General features: G+C 36.6%; 1 protein-coding gene across 6 annotated transcripts in view; it reads left to right on the top strand.

Annotated features, from left to right (window-relative positions):
- NIN (ninein) overlaps positions 1–20,648 on the top strand; it is a 96,966-nt gene extending 76,318 nt beyond the window's left edge. For 2 of the 6 annotated variants that reach the window (XM_045822118.1, XM_045822117.1), the window contains 9 exons: positions 2,039–2,161; positions 2,856–2,969; positions 3,738–3,884; positions 5,194–5,373; positions 6,399–6,548; positions 8,507–8,608; positions 12,079–12,279; positions 15,663–15,776; positions 17,927–20,648. In XM_045822118.1, the coding sequence (XP_045678074.1) occupies positions 2,039–2,161; positions 2,856–2,969; positions 3,738–3,884; positions 5,194–5,373; positions 6,399–6,548; positions 8,507–8,608; positions 12,079–12,279; positions 15,663–15,776; positions 17,927–18,136 (1,341 nt within the window). In that variant the 3' untranslated portion in view covers positions 18,137–20,648. Of the gene's footprint in view, positions 1–2,038; positions 2,162–2,855; positions 2,970–3,737; positions 3,885–5,193; positions 5,374–6,398; positions 6,549–8,506; positions 8,609–10,545; positions 10,607–12,078; positions 12,280–13,902; positions 14,445–15,662; positions 15,790–17,926 lie in introns of those variants that run through there. The other 4 variants (XM_045822122.1, XM_045822120.1, XM_045822119.1 and 1 more) reach the window with 3 other exon arrangements.
- Positions 20,649–21,593: the final 945 nt, after the last annotated feature.

Here is a 21,593-nt window from a genome sequence, read left to right as displayed (position 1 = left end):
TTAGTGAATTTGCTTCACTAAAGGATTATTTTAATAGTATAATATGTTTTTAGACGATGAAATTCCCTCTCTTGTATCTGTTCAGCCTATGAGCATAAAAGTGTCCTTCCCAGAATGCTGAAATATTGAGTTTCTACCACCGAGTGTTATGTTCGTGTCAACCTCAAGTTCGCTCCTGTCAGTCTTAATTTCCTAATAGGATTCTAAGACTCTCAGGGAATTTGTGTCTGTCATAATGTTTAGTACAGTACTGGTTCCTAATGGGTGCTTTAATAGAACCTTTTCAAGTCAGATGCTACTGTGCAGAGTATATCTCTTCTGCCGTAACAGAAGCTGCCTGTCCATGCAAACACTGCAGAAGTTAAAACTCACAGGGCCCTTTTCTGGTGGATAAGTGTTCCAAAGCTGTTACTACCACTTCATGGTAATGAACTTGGGCACATTTTCCTTCTTTACCCTTTGAAAATCTGCATGTTGTTCAGCCTTTAAGATGATGATGATCATTCCAAATCCATAGCATGGAACACATGTGCCGGGCATGTTTGCTAAGCTAGCAATCAGAAGAGAAGGGGCAGAACACACTGAGGAAGGTCATCATTTGGCACATTTTTATTGCATATTTTTTAGAGTGGCATTGATGTAAATTGTGGCAGGAAGTTGCTTCATGGCATTCTTTTGGATCACAACAGTGGAATGGTGTTAGCTCATTATCCCTGCCATACAGCTGGGATCTACAAAGCATGGGCTGCTCTATATGACCTAATAACCCCTCGTTCACAAAACATTTTATCATCTGTTACATTGAAAAGAAACACGAATGGCATTAGCAGAAGTCACACGCCAGTTTGTAGACACCTAAAATGATACCAGGCTTTGTGAGGGTCTGGTAGTGGGGAGGCAAGGTAGTGAGCAAAGGAGAGGTCCTTCAGAAACCAATGCCCGGGTACTTTAAAATACATCTCCCTACATCCTTCTCAGTTGTTTAGATTTGTAAGGTATGCTAGATTTGTTGCTGGTTGAAGACAAGATTCAACCCTTAAAGGCTATTTTGTCATACTATTACTAAGCTAAATGTAAAAAAACTTCAGGTAGGCAGTAGAAAGATGGCCATACAATCATAATGATAATAAAAAATTGAAAATTTGAAAGCCAAGTGAATTGGAGGGAAATTAAAATTGTATGCACCATGGAAAAGAGTTAAGAAGTGTAGGAAACAGTCAGTCTCTTTAAAGCAGTAGTTAGAGGGAGGTGGGGGTTGCTCCCCAACCCTGGGACATTTAGCAATGTTGGGGATGTTTTTGGTTTTTATAACTGGTGTGCGGGGAAGGGGAGGGGTGCTGCTGGAATCTAATTGGTAAAGCCAGACATGCTGCCAACCACCCTACAGTGTGCAGGCCAGAACCCACAGCAAAGAGTTATTGGCCCCAAGTGTCAATAGTGCTAAGGTTGATGCTGAAAAGAAACAAAAAAATGTCTTTAGTTTGTCCTGATTCCATAAAGGGAGAAGAGGAAGCCATTGTGTCTACCCCAGCAACACTGTACTAAGCGTGTCAATTTGGGCATCTTCCAAAGAGAAGGGCACATGGAACAAGCTGAAAAACATTGCTTTATCTTTCAACTCGCCTTTGTGTTAATACATTGTACTTGGTTCATGCCAATTCTCTAGGCTTGACTGAGATTTTTGAAGATTTTTTAAGTTAAAAAGGAATGAGGAAAATGTGTTGTGCTATATGTACACAAGTTAAATTGATGACAGGATGTCAGTATGTTATTTATTCTACCCTGAAAGTAAAACAGAAAGCCAGGACCATTATCTATTAATGTCTGTCTGGTTGAGTCTATCTGAACTGGCAGTCAATTGGAGAATGCAGAGAAGCTTAGCAGGGAACATTGTGTGAAAGTTAACTGTAGTCCCTGAGAGTTTAGATGACCTCTGAAATATCTAGCAGCAGCCATGAAAATGCTCTGTTTATAAATACCTTTTTATAAATGTGGGCATGAGATGTGACGGGAGGGCTCATTTGCTTATCTCTTACAGCTGCACAGATGTCCTGATCTCTCTGACTTCCAGCAAAAAATTGCTAGTGTTCTAAGCTACAATGAAAAACTGCAAAAAGAGAAGGAAGCTCTAAGTGAAGAATTAAACAGCTGTATTGATAAGGTAGTAAAAATAAGATGGCTTTTTACTGTGATTATACAGTGTGTACCACAATGAGCATTTCTCTGTACGCATGGGCCTAATCATTAGCCTAACTGTTCCAAAGTCTCCTGGAACAGCATTTCAGCAGGCATCACGTGACCTTAGAGCTGAAGCCATGATTTTAACAGCAATCTAAATTAGTTGTTTAATAACTATATTATTAAATACATTAATACAAAGTTAGTCTCATTTTAATATTTAGCCATGCTACTTAATAATAGTATTTAAATCTATCATTATCTAGTTATATATAATATAAACATATTGTTGTATTTAGTAATTTGCGATCTATTACACAGACACTTTTTTTTCTATTGCATTTTCCCTAGCAAATCCAAAACAATGCTTTTGTCCCACCTGCCTTATTTTCCTGTTATGGTACACTCTTGAGATTTCTAACTGCCTTCCAGTCCACTGTGTCTAACCTGTAAAATATGAGGCAATGAGAAAGAAAAATGGGAATCCCTAAAGAAAAGAGACTCTTCAAAATTAAAGGCAGAAAAGGGGGTCAGTTAGGAAAATCTCTTTCACTTTGCTCTGCTCCACCATGTAAATAGCTGGTACTTGATCTTCTCAGTGTAAGTGGAGGCACATAAATTGAGGCTAGATATGTTTGCAAAAATGCCCTATTACCTTTTTCCATTTCCCAAAACAGTTGACACAATCAAGTCTTTTAGAGCACAGAATTGCTACGATGAAGCAAGAACAGAAGTCTTGGGAACACCAGAATGAAAGCTTGAAGTTGCAACTAGTGGCTTCACAGGAAAAGGTATGTGGACAATTCTTGTTTCATCTGCACAGTTTATATTTTCCTGTGTCTTCCAACAGAACCCACAAAAGAAAGAATATCCCAGGTGGAAGTGGCCTAAAAGGGCTCAGAATGAGTCAATTTGACTAATATTCGATACATGCATAACTTGAATATTTCCCTCAGAGTTCATTATTATGAGATTATCTCATCATTATGAAATTACTTATTTATGAAAGCTTGAAAATAGTATGCAAAAAGAACTGCTTGTTCTTAATTTAGAAATGGGTTATCTAAGGCAGGTTCATGCCCTGTTATAAAGATCTGTATTACCATTCCTTTTACACATTTAATTTTTTAATTGAAATAATTGAGATGTTAGCAGAGAGTAGGGTTCTAGACGTATATATTTTTATTTTCAACTAAGAGGTTCTTTCTAAACACCACAGGCTTAAACATAATTTCTATAAAATTAGGTAAAACCATCTTTTGCGATGCCAGTTGGTTCTCATTGGTTCTGTAAGATAGTACTTGGTAATATACCAGATGATTATATCAGCAATATCTTGCTCTAGGCATAGTTATCATTGTTGTATATATAATTTAATATCTTGTAAATATACATAATATTACTGAGTTTCCACTGAGCCGTAGTAAAAAGCTGGAGATAGTAAGTGGAAACAGAAGGGACCCAGGGGTTATCTTCTCCAAGCTCATTTATACCTGGACATGCTGCAGGCGAGACCACAAGGATTTGGGTCACAGTGTGAGGTTGCTCCCCTCATGCAGGTCCAGAGTTTAGAGGACACCCTGCAGAACGTAAACCTTCAAATGTCCCGGATTAAATCCGATCTACGAGTGACTCAGCAGGAAAAGGAGGCTTTAAAACAAGAAGTGATGTCTTTACATAAGCAACTTCAGAATGCTTGTGACAAGGTAATTTTCTTTTTTTATGGACATATAACTTTATACAGTAAAGTATACACAATTTAAGTATATGTCTTGGCTATTTATATACATGTATATGTAAAATATATTTTACATATCTCTGTGTCTGTGTCTGTGTAACCACCACCTAGTTCAAAATATAGGACACTTCCAGCACCCAGCAGGCTCTCTTCGGTCCCCTGCAGCTGATAACCCCAAGGGAACCACTGCTTTACCCTCTGCACCCTCGATTAGGGACCCTTGTTTCTGAGCTTCATATAAATAGAACCATAGTGACAAGGTAACTTTTTGTATTGTGCAAGTCAGAAGACCATGACTAAGTTGTTTTGTTGTAAAACTAAATCATTTTGATGTTGTAGAAAGCACATCTCATTTTAATATCACAGTGCTGCTTCATCTGTGCACAGATAAAGAACAGTGCTGTGGATGCCGTCCTTGAGGAGAGGTTGAGATTTTTGTCCTTCCATAAAAGTAGGCATTAATTCAGTTATTTTATCTCTTGGTGATACTTTTCAACTGTGATTTAAAAAAATAATAACATAGTTTCCATTTAAAAAAATTACTTTTGAGCTGACATTTTTCTCAAAGTGAAATGGTATCTTTTTCATGTTTTGACTTAAAAGGCTTATCTACTTCTGTTGGTTTTTTTATTTTTTAAATCAATTTTCAGGATCCAAAAAGTCACTTTGGTAGCTTAAAGTATATTTCTGTGTTCAGGCCTCAATTACATGGACAACATGTGCTTTGGGATCTAAAAAAGGGTATGATCGCGTGTGTGAAAATGGAAGCAGAGTTGAGCTTGTGAAAGCTTTCAAGTTAGCAGTACATTTCTGAGTTCCCTCTGCGTCCTCTGTTAGCCAAGAGAGTAGTTATCTGGGTTCAAGGCATAACTTCATAAGAAGGAGGCAGTTTTTTAGGCCACCAGTCTCTTTGTACTTGTGTCCTGTGTGGATCTGGGACTTCCTTGCGGTCACCTTGACTATTCAGTCACCTTTACTATTAGACTTGATGGGGCTATTTTGCCAAAGACTGTTTTAAAGAAAGCGTTTACATGCCCTTTTTTTTTTAAGTCAAACCCCAGTAACATTGTTGTATTTATTTCTATCTATCTCTGTGTGTGTACACATACATATATATACATGTGTGTATACATATACACACATACAGTTGCTTTCATTAGAAGACAAAGATGAAAGTTGAAAGGCATTTACTAAGAATTGTTGGCATTAGGTAAACATGACACTCAAAACCAGAAATCAGCTTGTTTTTAAGTTTAACTCTACACCTCTCTCTTAAGAACGGGGCCCCAGAAGTAGCCAGCCAGCCATCAGGATTCCACAGCCAGCAGCAACGGCTGTCTTGGGACAAGTTGGATCATCTGAGGAATGAGGAACAACAGCTGCTTTGGCAAGAGAACGAGAGACTCCAAACTGTGGTGCAAAACACCAAAGCGGAACTCACATACTCCCAGGAGAAGGTACTGGAAATGTTGTGCATGGTGGCACATGTTTGAAAATGCTTAGTTTGATGTGAAAATGAATGTTTCATGTGATGGAAATAGTTGTAAGGTATGAATTTGAGTGTTCTCTTACAGCAAACTTATTTTAAGAATGTTTTATTTATCATTTGCTTTCATTAAAATTTATCCTGATATGTTTATACAATATTCATTTTTGTATAAGCAGTTCTATCAGTACATTAAAATCTTATTTTAATCCTCATATCCAAAATATAGACTTGTGGAAGTTGTTAGCCATACATTATTCTTCAAATAGGCTAGCCGTTGAGACTTAGTAGTACCAAAGTGGCCAAACAAGACCCAAATCTTCTTTGTCTAAGTCCTTTTAAGAGAAAAGGTGTCCCTTTTCAAAGGTTATTTCCAAGTTTAGAGGCCAGAATGGTCTTTAAAGATCATCTCTTCCAACTACTAGGTTGATGTGTAAGTTCTTTACCTCTACTAAGTAGTGGACCAACTTTGTTTAACCTTTACTTAAACACCTGTTTCAAGGAATAACTCTCTAAAGAGCCACAGATTTTCATTTAGCACACCTACTGTGTGCCACAAACTCTGCTATCCCTGAAGCTGTAATGTCAAGTAAGACAGACATGGTCACTGTCCTCATGGAACTGTGTTGATGTAAATATGTTGTTTCAGATGTGAAATGGATGGGACTGTGACCTCATGTCAGAGCAAAAGTGCCTAGAACTGTGTTCCCTTGACTTCTAGCATTCGGTAGGGCCAGAAGTCCCCTCCTTCCCTGTGTGTTCCTTACAGTGTTGGATTTTTAGAGCCAACCAGGCTAAAAATAGATTTACCTAGAAAGGATCTTTTTGAAATAGAAATGAAGTAGACTTTAAAAACTAGCAGACTTGACTGATAAAAGTATTTTTAACACAGTGATACCCAAGTGGTAAATAAAAACTTTCCTTATGTTCGTGGTTTGCTTTTCCTGGCTGGGTGATTATATTAGCGTGTCTTCCTCTTACGTTTGTTCTGGTTAGGTCCATCAACTGGAATCCAACCTTTTCCCCACCAAGCACCAAAAACATCTCAACTCATCAGGTACTGTGAAGCCCACAGAGCAGGAAAAATTGAGCTTAAAGAGAGAGTGTGAACAGTTTCAAAAGGAAAGATCTCCTACAAATAGAAAGGTGAGTTTTTAAGAGTTTATACTGTGTCTACTATGTTCTGACTATGACATGTCCCTAAGTGTGCATTTCTTCCGGTGTGCTTCCACGGAAATGACTGCAGTGGTGTGTTTTTGCTCTTCCTCACGTCTGTGTTCTGGTAATCTTGTCAAACAGTGTGCTCCTTTTTGACTGAGTGGTGGTTCAAAGGTGCGATTAACTTTAAGCTTTCATAAAGAAGACAGTTATTCATCTTTATTTAGTATTACAAAGCCTTTATAAGTTAGTAAAGTATATATGAGGAACATCTTAAAGTCTGTATGATCTATTTCTGTGTAACAAAACGACAAACACATTTGTCTCACAGTTTCTGTGGGTCAGGAATTCAGAAGCAGCTTAGCGGAGTGCTTCTGGCTCAGGGTGTCTCATGAGGTTGCAGTCCAGATATCAGCCTGGGCTGTGTTCATCCGAAGGCTTCACTGGAACTAGAGGATCCACTTCCAGGTCCATTCATATACCTGTTAGGAGGAGGCTTCTTTTCCCGCTGACTCATTGTCAGAGGCCTCAGCTCCTTACCACCTAGTCTTTTCTCAGGATGTGGCAGTGAATGAAAAGATAAAGACATCCCAAAACACCATCACGGAAGCTCTCGTACCTTTTATAAGCTAGTCCCAGAAATGATAAGCACCATTATTTCTGCTGTATTCTCTTGGTCATACACACTAACCCTGGGAGAGAGAGGAGGGTACCGTGCAGGGGTGTGAAGACCAGGGGGTGGAGATCGTGGGGCACCATCAGGGAGGCTGGCTACCATGTGGTTAAACCTTTGTGGCACAGTTCAGTTCTTTGTCCCATGAAGTTAGAGTCCTAGGCCTGTGTTACTCTGGGAGTTCTTGTTATTACTTGTTTTTCTTTCTTTTTCTAAACTAAAACTCGCAGTTTTCACTATTCGCTTCTGAAAGTTATGGTTTGTTTAAAAATCTGGCAAGAATGATGATCATTTATTTTTTTATGAAAATTTCATAATTTTATTAATATTTGTCAAAGTTATGATGACCATTTGCAGTGAGAAGAATGGGTGTGCTCTAAAGCTGAAATGTCATTTAAATGTCATTTAATACATTCAAGAAAGCTTCTCAAGTAAGACAGTGGGTTTCATCTAGCTACTCACTAAGGGAAAAATCTAATGATAGGTTTTAACTTAACAATGAATTTAAATATACCTTGGGAGACTACACTCTGTTTAACAGTTCTTGCTACTCTCTTCATCTCTTCTGGTAGAATCAAAAATTAATATTCTAGCATATTGTCATATGTTTTCTATTTAGTATTCCAAATCCCAGTGCTCTCAAGCTCATTAGATTCTTCCTATAATAAAGAGAATTCCAAAAATGGATACTCATAAAATCTTCAAATTTCATCTTTAAAATTAAGAGAGGAGTTATAGAAATCAAGTTTGATGTATTCCCAGATTTAAATCTTTAAAGTTTGCCTTAAGACAGTGTTTTTTCCATTGCAGATCCATAGTAGAGAATCATAAAATTGATTTAGGGAAACATCAGCATTCTTATTAGCAAAACATACCACAAAATATGAGTGCATGGTAAGGATAAGTATTATTTCGGAAAGTTTTCCTTCAGTGATATGTACTTATGTACTTATACATAACAAGTGGGAGTGGGTATATTTTCTGGGTTGCAAGGTACAATGTATTTCATACAGTGAGTGGCATTGAAGTTTGAAAGCCAGCTCCCTTAAGAAATCTGCTCTGCTTGAGAAGTGGTGATTATAACTACATTACTCAAATGTAATAAATGCACTGAATTATTTTGTTTGATTTCCTTCAAGGAATGAACCCAGCTTTCTTTCAAGAGCTGAGATTTCTGACTAGTGTAAACTTGTCAAAATAAAGTAGAGCAACTCAGATGGAAGTTTCATTTTACTTTGTTTAAAGGGCATTTTTTTTGTTTGTTTTTTAACAGGTCAGTCAAATGAATTCCCTTGAACAAGAATTAGAAACAATTCATTTGGAAACTGAAGGCCTGAAAAAGAAACAAGTAAAACTGGATGAGCAGCTAATAGAGGTATAAGCTTTTAAGCAAATGGCCTTAGCTATGAAGAATATTTTAATCCATGAATGAGCCATTTGTTGGGAGAGCCTAGCATAACATAGAATTCATATTATGGAAAAAAGTGAAAATCTAAGTATGCTGCCAAGCTGAATTCTTTGGTCTATCTTAGCAAGTTTGATGGACATTTTAGCTTAATACACAGTCATGGGAATTCATACTGCTTCACAGAGGAAGGAATGATGTTGACTGTCCTGAAATGGAAGGACCTGTTCAAGTGCAGGGACTGTCCAAAACTAGCCAAGAGACCCATGGCTCTCTTGCCTTTGCTGTGGTTGTTTTCCTGATGCCTTCCATAATATAGTGTTTTATAGATATGACTGCTCTCTAACAACCTATTCAGTAAGGAAATCTATGCAATGTATTCAAGAACATTAGCATTTAGAAGTTTAACTTTCAAGTGTTGCCACTGTTCATTACATTAGTATCTCAGCACTGCCTTGCGAGAGGTACAGCTGTTAAACACAAAAATGGATTTGTAAACTTGTTAGCCCGGACACTGGGTTTCAGTGTACTGGATTGCTCTGAGTATTTTAGAACAATGATGGCTATGAAACAACTTATGTAAAAATCCTCCCTAATAAGTTGTAATTTCATTGAGATACTTTGCTTTGGGTAGGTGGAAATATTAGTCCAATGTTTATGAACTGTAAAATTTTTATAAGGTAGGGAGGCATGAGTAGAAAATGCCTTTTTTGTGTGCTGTTAAAAAGTACTATGTATACAGTTATTTTTAAGCTGGAATTATCAGAAGGAAGAGAAATGTTTAAGTATTTTTATGAAGCTGAGCACATGCAAAGGTAACTTTAAATAGATGCTTGGTTTTTAAATATGAAACATGGGCAAACATATCACATTGACATTTAAATGATCACTGAGGTTTCTGTCACTTTTATGTCCTCTGATTCATTCACTAATAGAGAGGTTACTGAACTATAAATAGCAAAATCCAAAGCATTTTTTTCTTTCTCTGACAGTATATAATAAATGTCATAGGAATTCATACTGCTTCAAAGGTTCAAAACCTTGAGCTGCAGGCTGTGTTTACATGCAGTTATGCTCTTCTGATGAAATAATTATATACTGTAGTGAATAAGAAATCTGAATCTAAGGTTGCCGTGTCTACTACCACACTGAAGAGTAACAGGGTATATACTCCGTCGCTACTAGAGCCTCTCCAAACACTGGCAGCCGGCCAGTTCTCCCACTGCTCTCACTGGCCTTGGAAACCCCCTTATCTCCCAGCCCTACTTTACATTATTAGCCATCCTGAGCAATTTTCCCTCATATTTTTCTTCCTGATCTAATAGTAAGTGTTTACTAATGGATGAGGGAATGTACTTGGCACTAGAGCTGAATAAATAGGAAGCAGGAATTTCCAATGGAAAGACTGAAAAGAACATCTTATACACTATTCTAACAAAGCTTTCTTTGGGAAAATAAGACTGAGCTATTATTCTGTATAGACCTGAACAAATTGGATTCTTTTAGTAGTTTTATTGAAATACAACTCATATACTACAATTCACCTATTTAAAGTGTACATTTCAATGGTTTTTGGTATATTACATTAATTTTTAAAATTGTGATAAATATATGCATAAAATTTGCCATTTTAACCATTTCTAAGTGTACAATTCGGTGGTGGTGATTACATTCATGATGTTCCAGAACCATCGCCACCTAACTTCCAAAGCTTTTAATATCTGCACAATTTATATACAATGTAATTGTTGGTTCTCTGTAAGTTCTTACTGACTAAAGCACACATATTCAGGTATATAATACACTCAATTTGTACTCCTCTTTCTCTTTTTATAACTCATACTTTTCTTCTTTTTATAACTTCTGCAATTTTGTTTTTGTTTTGTCTGTGGCTAACCTATACCTAGAACTCTGTGGTTGGAACTAGCAGAGAAGGGTGCAGTTCTCTGCCTGAGATAGTGTGTGAAGGTAGAACATTCTCTTTCAATGAATTTCATAGCATGGAGACATCTCATTCAATTCCTTCTACATGTAATCACTTCTTCTGACTGTAGCAGTTAATAAATACTTAAGGAAAGAGCCAATATTCATTTTCATTTTGCTTTAACTGTGGAATATGTTTCTGTTTACATTTACATCAGGATTTTCCTCAGTATTTACAACTCAGTATTTGAAGACGTGATGAAAACTATCCCACTGATATAAAATCATGGGATCATAATTCTCCATGTTCCTTGTTCCTGAAAATAAAGTGGTGGATTTTCTGAATCTATAACATGTTTCAAAATGGGTAATGGCCCGCCCCCAAAATTTAGATTTGCAAAAATGGATAGTGGCTCTGAAGTTTCCTAATAACCTTTCATTATAATCGTGTCTTAGAGGACCTTTTCCCTTCTCACAAGCCTGGAGGTACTTCTTGAGATTAGTACTTGTTCATGTTTGTTGCATGCCTTCCAGTGAGCCCTGTGTCTGCTGGATGCCGTCAACAGGTGTGAATTGGCATGATTCACTGGCCAAATGCCGTGCATTCTCCTCTTCCTTTTCCTCTCTCCAACTCTGACTGGCATGTGATACGCATACTACCTCCTCATTGTCTTGTGTACTTCACACAAGACAATGTGAACTTCACATTGTCTTCTGTGTACTTCAGTTCTCAGGTGTTCTAGGATATCACCTTATGCCCCAGAATTGCCTGTTTTACTGTGCTATTTAAAAATATTAACATTGATAAGCTGATAGGTTAAAATAATTTTAGATGCAAGATTCTTTGAAAAAATATTGCTAACTTGAAAAATACATTGCCATTGAACATTTGCTTTTAAGAATCTTTTTGAATGGTAAGTTGCAAGCCCCTAAAGCACAACCACTCTCTTCCTTTTGTGAACTCCAACGCTGGTGTGGTTGTTTTTTGAAGAGAGATAATTAAATGTTCTAGTGCACAGGTGGCAAACACAAGGCTCGTGGGCTGAATCTGGCCCTCCACCTTGTTTCTACCTGGCAGCAGTGCCAAGCTCTCGCTTAACTGTTAAGGAATAGTTACATTTATACAGTCCTAAAATTACATCTGGCCCTTTGAAGGCAACCATGAGGCTCATGTGGCCCCCGGTGAAAATGAGTTTGACACCCCTGTCTAGTGTTAAGAAAAAAAATGAAACAGAATTCAGACATTATGTATATCATGTACCCCATACCCTTATACTCACTCAAGAGTGAGGAAGAACAATTTAAAGTCTAAACTTTTAAGAAGGACTACTGATTCATTAATTATATTATTTCCCAAGCAAAATGATTCTTCCCATTTACTCCTTATCCAGACCCATGCACTATACTGATTTGCAGGTTGTCAGGGGGTCAGGCTTCATTACTCGGGCTTAACACTTTCAAGGTAAGGTGTGTTTGAAGGCGCTGCAGCTGACCAGGGCTTTGCCCTTGTCCTCCAGATGCAGCACCTGAGGTCCACTGTGATGCTTAGCCCATCCCCTCATGCTTGGGATCTGCAGCTGCTCCGGCAGCAAGCCTGTCCAATGGTGCCCAGGGAGCAGTTTCTGCAGCTTCAACACCAGCTGCTGCAAGCAGAAAGGATAAACCAGCACCAGTGGGAGGAACCTGAAAACAGAACCTCCGAAACCAACACACCACAGGTATGAGGCTCTTGTTTTCCTTTAACAGAAACTCAGACCGTCTAATTATTTTACCTGTTTATTTGAAGTCATACCAGTTGAAAGGTGGAGATAAAGAATGTAAATCTTCTGTCAGAACTGCAGTGCCTTTTTTCTTTTGTTTTTTGCAGTGCTGCTTTTGAGTCCTCAGCTTCTAAGCTGGGTAATTAAGTGCTCTGGGTCTCCTTTGCATATTCGTAATTGATGATAAAGTATCAGGATAACTTGTAGATAGTGCACAGTCTTGTCTGATGCCAAAAGTATTACAGAATTCAAGTGCAGTTCTAGGACATGCATTACTAACAAAGCTTCCTGGGTTTTCTTGTACCAGAGGCGTGCGGCCTGCTGAGTTCCATGGAATGCACAACTAGGGACTGTTCACAACTAACGGAGTCCAATGTATAGTCAGTGACTTTTTAGTTGACATAGCTCACTTAGAGTTTTTCAAACTACATCATATAAAAAATCATTTTTAAGATAATAAAGAGCTTCCCCTCCCTTTTGAATTTGCATTATCCCAGGACACTCACTACCAGACACCTTACATTACCTAGGTTTTCAAATAGTTATTCTCTCTAGTGCTTCACTCATAATCATCCTTGTTCAGAAGTCTCTTAACTCTCTGGTCTTGTGCATTTAGTTTATTCAGCATTAGAAATAAAATTACAAATACTCCTTAGTTTGTAGAATTATAAATTAATTCTTTCTGGTTTGGATGCTTTTCTATTTTCAAATACTTTGCTTCTCAGTTGACATTTGATAAGGAATTTCCCGACTCTCTTTCTGTAAGCCCCTCAAAGTGGCTTTGCAAAGTCACATTCACACTATAATTATATATCAGAGCAGTTCTCTTTTCCTCTCCTAACATGTATCTCTATGCTTTGTCATGATGTACTTCTGCCATTTTCTTTCCAACAAAGCCTTTAAGAATGTTTTCCTTTTGTGCTTTAAAATCCATGTTTTTAGAAACTTCCTACATTCCACTTCAATTTTCAAATATTAAAATTAAGCTCTTGAATAAAAACTGCGATGTGGTCTATTAGATGCTTCAACTCTTCATTAGAGTCGATTTATAAAACCTTGACCTCATTTTTTACTGGACATTTTAAACCAATGACTAGGTGAAGATTTTATTCGTTGCTTTCTCAGGCACACTATTATCAAAGCATGCTCTTCCCAGCAACCCCCCCAAAAATGTTTAAAAATAAGTAATCCCAAATTATTGGAAAAATAATTTATTCCAGTTACTTCAGGATTGGGTAGACAAAAATAGGTTAAGATCTTCATACTAAAACGAAAACGTTCCTCCAGTCACACAGCAGGGTGGGCTGCTCATTGCTGTCACTAGAATGCCACCACAGGCCCTGCTGTTTCTGTAACTGAGCTGACACTAGTTTTAAGGATATTATTAGAATGTGCACGTTGTCTCTGTGCGTGGAGTGATGTGATTTCTTCTGCCTTTGTGTTGCGTTGCCTGCGTATGTGGTGTTAATGTGTGTACTTTTAAAAATTGCTTGCATTATAAATGTGTGAATTTAGATTCCTCCCAAAAAAAACATGATCTGGACACCAGGGTGAAGTGTACCACTTGCCTTCTTTCTCTAGGCCTTGCTACCGGAGCAGCGAGCAGTGCATGCAGATTCCTACAGAAGGATTGGGCACCTGTGAAAACTGGGCTGCTATTGATGGCATTTCTTACCATGGCAGACACTCAGATGCACACACCCACACCCCCACACACACCACACACACCACACAAACACAGAGACATAAGCTGAGAAATGTTTTGGAATCAAGTGCTCTTTTAAATTATTATTATTATTATTATTATTATTATGCCTTTGCAGTATTATATCTCTTATTTATTTATGTAGAAATGACAGAATTCATGAATCAAATTCACAAATTTTAGCCTTTTGGAAATCATTTTATTTATACCATTTAAAGAGTATGGATTTGAGATCCTTGAAAGGATGTATTCCATATATTTTCTCATTCCATATGTTGTAACTATTTTTAATAAAAGGTACTACTTTTCTATATGGAATTTGAAGAAAATCAGGGTTTATTTATACTGTTTTGTATGAGATGTACAATACTTTTTTGACAGGAAATTTTTGATGAAACAATAAAATAAATTTTAAATATGACTGCCTTTGTTTTTCCTCTTTCCTCATTCTTTTGCCATGCTCCTTGTTCTTTAAATTAATTAGCTGTTATTGTTTCTTATTTGCTTCGTGTTTTTTTTAAGGCAAGTGGAAATCAGGCTCTTTCCATTTTATGTTTAAATTTTAAACAGCCATTCTATCTTCTAAAAGGTGGGATTTTTTAAACAGCTAGATACTTTCAAAGCCTGATTTCTTGAAATTTACTTTCTGTATTATACTTTTGCCTACTACAATTTTCATCTTCAAAGTAATCACATGGTTTAGTTTCTTTTATGTTTGAATAAATGCTATTATTTTGTAATACATTGGCTTTCAACTCATGTTTGGTCATCCTGTGTGATTATTAAAGGCTGGTTATACCATCAGTCACTAACACCTGAGTTTTACTACTTAACATTTGAAGAATTTTTTAAAATGGAAAATTCCTTATGTGAACATTTTAGTGGACTGTGGGGAAGGGCCGTCACTTGCACTGTACTGTGAGGAGAGGAAAAGAAGCCTGGTCTTTTTTGCTGCCCTATTTCAGTTGTTTGTGGGGAGAAGATTCTTCATTTTAAATCTGTTCAGTTGATAAACATGTCCTCCAGCCCGACGTTTGCTTCACATGAACAAGTCAAACTGGAAACAGATGAATAAAATAACTGGCAGGAAGAGGCTAATTATCATGAAGAAACACTAACACCCTCACAGTAATCAGCCATTTCAAAAAAAAAAACAACAACAACAAAAAACAGATATGCATAGTTCAAGCTGACTGGAAATGTTAGGCTAGAGTAAACTCAGTTTTTGCTTTGTTGTTAAGAGGCCCACAGTATTGCAAAGACCCCAGTCACAGGTGGAAGGCTGATAACCATCTTTTAGCTTACTTTGGATACCTATTTTGCTAAAAGTGCACACAGGTATTAAATTGTGGGTTTTAAGAATTTTGCTTTATCTCAGGGGAAGATGGTAACAGAGGTAAGATTCTTTTTTGTTTTATCTTTGATTCTTTCTCTGATAGGATTATTTTTCTAACACATACAACCCATGCAGTGTTCAGAACTCCCATTTCATAAGAAATCCACCCTCCCTGTTACAGAGGCAAACATTTGCTGTCTTTTCCCTAGGTGCACCTTATGGGGAAAATAAACTATTAGTGTTTTCACTTCAGTGTGGCATGATTTTCAAAAGATAATACGTGTTGTTTTCTTCCTTCAGGAAAACCAGGAACAACTGGTAACTGTCATGGAGGAACGAATGATGGAAGTTGAACAGAAACTGAAACTGGTGAAAAGGCTTCTTCAGGAGAAAGTGAATCAGCTCAAAGAACAAGTGAGACTCCCAGGTCATCTCTACCCACCCATCTTACATTCCACTTTTAACTCATTTTGCATTCCTTTATTGCCATTAACTTGTTAACTGTTATCCGATAAGGGCAAATTCTACTATCAATGTATAGAAGACGTTAGGATTCACATTCGCCCATACCACTTCAAAAAAATGAATTCTGTATTTTACATTATTTTTTTCTAGAGCTCTTTTAAGGCATATGTTTGTCCACAATTTTAAAAATGTGTATTTGTTAACAGAGTCATAGATTTTTTTTTTTTTGGCCCAAGACAGGAAACAGTCCTACTTAAATAAACAGAAAATTTATATTAGTAAAAAAAATGGAGGATAATATATAGAACTTGAGCTTTCCTGTTTGCAACAGCTATGATAACCTCAAAAAGTACCTTATAATTATAACCAGATTCAAAAGGCTGTGCTTTGAACTAAAAGCCAGACCCTGAACTCTGTCCACTAAGTAGTCTGGACCTTTTCACCTTCTGGTGGCAGGTGTGGCCTCCATGTTTAGGAATTATATGTACAACCACTAAACAGACATGCAAAAAAAAGGGCTACTTTCTAGGAAAGTTTGAGGCGAACTGGTAGGGTTTGGCAGGAAGAAGTTGCCCAACCTGGTTTTCTAGATAAGTAAAATTTAGGAAGAATAATCCCAAGGGAGGGTCTTCATTCAGAGGTAGACAGGAGCTTTCCTTTGTCCTATAGAATGGAAACAAGAAGTCCTATTTAAAAAAAAAAAAAACATTTAATTGATTTAACCCTTTAATCATTAACTTATTCAGTATATAGTTACTATGTGCCAGGTCCTATTGTAAGCACTAGAGGTACAGCAGTGAACAAAATAAAATTGCTGCCCACATGTAGTATAGTTCACCTTTAAAGTATTGAGCATTTGGCCAGTAATAATTTCAAAAATAAAGAAAATGGGGTCCACTATTTTCAGTAGAGGGGAATGTGAGAAGGAATACTTGTTGCAACCCAAAGAATTTAAAGAAAGTTTCCTAAAGGCCTCTTAAACCTAGTATTGTGCGTTGAGTAAGGTTTTAACAGGTGAAGAAATGTAGGGGCATTTTACGCTGTGGAAACATCATGCAGTTATGACAATATTTGGGGCATGGACATCTGCAAACACTTTGGCATTAATAGTTTGGCATAACACTGTCCTGGGAGAAGCAGGAGGAGAAACTAGAAAGATAGGGAGGAGTTGGCAGTAGAGGCCTAACATGCTGTGGAGTTTGAATTTCATTCCTTAGATGATAAAGAACCATCAAAGTATCTTTTAATGGAAGGGAGGGAGGGGGAAAAAAGTTGTATTAGAACAGTTCAATAGAGTAGGCTAGTGTGTTACACCTGACAGTCATCTACATTCTGGGCTTCATCATTGCCCTATGAAATGCCAATAAATCAGTTAGCCACTCTGTATCCCCCCTCAGCCTTTACACTTTTAGCTGTCCTGCTTGAAATTATGTGTAAATGAGTTAAACGTGTAATGAGGAAAGAGGAATTAGAAAATACTGACAAAAGCAATAATAAAATTACCCAAAGGCTGCTGACAAGTTTTCCCACCCTATCCTAAACTATATATTCTAACCATCAATATTAGAATAAATATCTTCTAGACAAGGCTCTATGTTAAAAGAAGAAGAGTTAAGGAAAAGTAACTGCCCAGGTCTTATTTCTTTGTTATAATACATGAGCCACATTTTAAATAGTCAGTGGGTTATAGTTATGAATAGGAAGATAAAGCATCTGTTAAGAATGAAGTTAAACACAATTCACATCCTACAACTCAGAAATTTAACTTCTAAAAGTATTTAATATTTTTCAAGAATGAATAAAGGAATAATACCTAATTTATTTAGGTGGAAAAACACTTCTCATTTCTGAACTCTCAAATATCAGTTTGTTCTTTTTATCAGCGACCTCTATAAACATTATATAAAGAAACAGTTTGGAATAAGTGGATGTACTCCACTTGTATCTCTGATGCCAGCCTGATACTAAATCTGTATTGTAAAGTAAGAGAATATAATTGATAGAAGCCATTTGCCTTTGTAAACAACTGTCCATATGTCAGACTTTAACTTCAAAGAATGACAGAAATGGAGTCAGGATGTTTCTGGTTCTGTTTCTAGCTCTGCAAGAATACTAAAGCAGATGCAACGGTGAAGGATTTGTATGTTGAAAATGCCCAGTTGTTGAAAGCTCTGGAAATGACTGAACAGCGACAAAAAACAGCCGAGAAGAAAAATTACCTCCTAGAAGAGAAGATTGCGAGCCTCAGCAATATAGTCAGGAATCTGACACCAGCACCATTGACTTCTACACCTCCCTTGAGGTCCTAGCAAAGCCAAAGGATACACTCGTGTTTGTGCACTTTACTGAAATGGGTGGGACATTTCAGTAGGTTCTGTCAACCTCTTTTTTAATTATTAAGTTAAAAAACCTTTAATGGCTTCAAGTTAAGCCTAACTTAGGACTGCCAGCAACAGAATTGAAGTCTTCATTCACTGTAATGAGTTTTTCTAAACAGACTCTAATGGGAGTTGCAAACAGTCACGTATTTCACTGTTTGAAGTATTCCCAACTTTTGAATTTTTAAGAAGATTCTAACAGCCACCAAGAAGGTAGATATTAAAAACAATTCCAGAACCTTAAAATACCGGTTTTGAATGAGTTTTTTGAAATAATTATTAAATTCTAGCTATTTTCAGTTTGATATCTAATTAATTTTGTTGTTTTGATCTTTATTTTAAACCAAATGTATGCCTTCTTAACATTTAAATATGGAAAGTCATTCTGTTTCTAATAGTTTCATTCTTTGAATTAACTGTAGACTTCCTACATGGCAACAGAAACTGCGCTTAATAACCACTGAAGTCAAAAAAGACAATCCGTAGAACTCTACCTTCTGAGACCTTTGACAGTATTACCACTCTTGATGTATTATAGATATATTACTGATTTACTCGGCGGCACTGTTAACTAATTCTGCAGCTTTACTTTCTTTAAATAGCCCTCTTTTTCCTTCTTATAAGTTTTACTTGGGAGCTTGTCTTCTAAAAATGGATAAAGCCACATTCTTAAAGCATTTGAACTATAGGGAAAGCACTGGACAGACCACTTTGGAGAACAGCTACTCTTAGAAGGGAGAAAAGGACACCAGGTGGGTTTTTCTCTCTCAAAAGTCTGGGAATTTATGAGATTACATTTGGGGTTGCCTCAAGAACTCAGGGAACAATACTTTAAACTGTCTTCCTGAAATAACATAGGGCCTCTGTAAGAATTTAAAATGTATAAACCTCATGACCTTATTTATTTGTCTTATATTTAGAGCCATAGTGAGATTTTTATTTCTACACTATTAGTGAATGTAATCTTCTGAAAAAAGGCCTTGATTTTACAGTTAAAATCCTCTTCCAAACTATGGAATAGTTATTATTTGCTTGTTTGTTTAAATAGATCAAAATTTCCATACTTCCTATTCCTCTACACCTCAAATCTGATAATAAGAATTTCTTACTGTGACAAGTAAGTACTGGCATGCCATCTGAGGAAAAGGAGTGCCAAGTAGCGTTTCCCATTTAGTCTCAATAACAGAACTTTATAGAATAATACACGTTGCAGATTCAATAACTTTTTTACCCTCCAAGTAAAATCTACAAAGTAGCCTACATCAGCCAGCAGTTGGTGGAGGACTTAGTAAGTGAAGCCCATCACAGTCATCTAATTGTTTTTGTGAGAGAGCAATTAGATAAGAAAAATAAACTTTGCTGTATCCCAGGAAGGCCAAACCCACTAATTCACAAGCAGTACAACAGCAAAATTAAACACTGCTTTATGGGCAGGAACAAAAGATGAAGCAAACTGCCTAAGAAGTCATATGTCAGAAACTCAATCTCAATACAAGTTGCATCAAGGAATTTCAGAGTTCCTCCAGTCCTAACCATGTTCCATGTCCCAGCTGCCAACACAGGAGTCTTCACTGCAAGAGCCCTGACAAGGCATGGTTGTTTATGGGACTGGGAATTCCCATTCATGAAGCAAACCTTTTCACATCTTGACAGCCTTTATCAGAAAGTTCTGATTTCCTCTTGGAAAGGGAATTTTAATCTTTCCCTACAAGTACACTTTAAAGCATTTGGTATCTGCTATCACACCTTCCCTCATCTTTCTTTTCCAAACATTACTAGTAAATATAACTACTCTCATGGCTTTGGATTTAACAGAGAATCTTTTTCACTGAAAACTGTGGTTAGGCCTAGGCTAAGGTCATAAATAACCTAAGTGTCTATGGTGTACTTATGTGATATATATATTACTCAATGTTATTGCCATCAGAAATGAACACCAAGAATATTTCTCAAATATTTACCTTAGTGTGTGCTCACATTGTAATTTTTACATTATGAAAAGTGTAGGTTAATTTGTTTATTTCTCATAAATCTGTATTTGTGTGTGTATAAAATCCTGTACAGTGAATGTGAATATGACTTTCTGGAAGGCTATAGACTACATTTAGAATCCCTTTATCCAAAATCAAGATGCTGCTCAGATGAAAGTTTGTTTAACCAACATCTAGGTGCTTAATTTCTTGCTTTACTGCATTTGTAAGATTGGGGGAAAAGTCAACATGAGAAATGTAGTTACCTTAAACTTACACATTTGTGTGACAGTTTATTTTTATAAAGTAGTTTAGAATAGGAATTTAATTGGCAATTGATAATATAGCTTATAGCTTTTTAAAAGACCTTTTAGCCCTGGCTGGTGGGCCTCAGTGGATTGAGTACTGGACTGCAAAGCAAAGGGTTGCTAGTTCAATTCTCAGTCAGGGCACAAGCCTGGGTTGTGGGCCAGGTCCCCAGTAGTGGGCTCACAAGAAGCAACCACAAATTAATGTTTCTCTCCCTCTCATTTTCCCTTCCTTCTCCTCTCTAAAAATAAAGTCTTTCTTAAAATTTCTTTTTTAAAACAGAAGACCTTTTAAAGAGATTAAACTTAAAATCAAATGATTAGATATTGCTTTCAGACTTTATAATAGTACTCTTTAAAAAATCACAAGTTATGTATAATTTTATAGACATTTATAGTTGCTTGTTTGTTAAAAGCACTGGTTAAACTATCTTTTGACTTCCTAAGAAGAGTTATTTAAATTAAGTCATAGAAGATGGGATCTTCATTTCAAGGAAAGAGAATTTGCTTTTGTGATAATAGTATGTTGCACTAAGAAGAAGAAAATGTGGATAGTAAAACTTGTGTTCTATTCACTTTCCTCTGCTTTTTAGAAACCTCGGCTCTTAAACTCATATTTGTGAAGGGAGAAAAGCAGAAGCAGGGGTGGTAGAACCACCATAGTATTTTATTTATTTTTCTAAAATTTAATAAACTCAGACTTTAAGACTGTTTTAAATGTGAATGCTCTCCAGAAGCTTCAAATGCATTTCCGATATATTTAATCTTAAGCATATTTCACATAAATAGATCACCAAGTCATAGGCTTTCAAGATATCGGAGGAGCTGTTACAGGTCTAGCTAGTATTTCAATAATGTACCAATACCCAAGGCAGATAATATTAATATGAGGAACTTTTTTTTTAAAGAATGAATGAGACTTCACAGCAGATTTTATGTTGAATGAGTTTCTTATTTTTGTGACTTTTTTTTCTGATTGAAGGAAAAGAGAAATGTGTTGCTACTGTCAACATTTTAAAGGTATCCCCCGTCAAGAGAAGACTAAGTGCTTTGTAATAAATAGTATTAAGCAAGTCTGGTTTTGAACAGATATCTGGAATGACTCATTGG

This window comes from Phyllostomus hastatus, unplaced genomic scaffold (assembly GCF_019186645.2).
Source record: "Phyllostomus hastatus isolate PE091 unplaced genomic scaffold, TTU_PhHast_1.1 phas_scaffold_501, whole genome shotgun sequence".
Lineage (NCBI taxonomy): Eukaryota > Metazoa > Chordata > Mammalia > Chiroptera > Phyllostomidae > Phyllostomus > Phyllostomus hastatus.
This window is presented reverse-complemented; position numbering and strand designations above follow the sequence as displayed.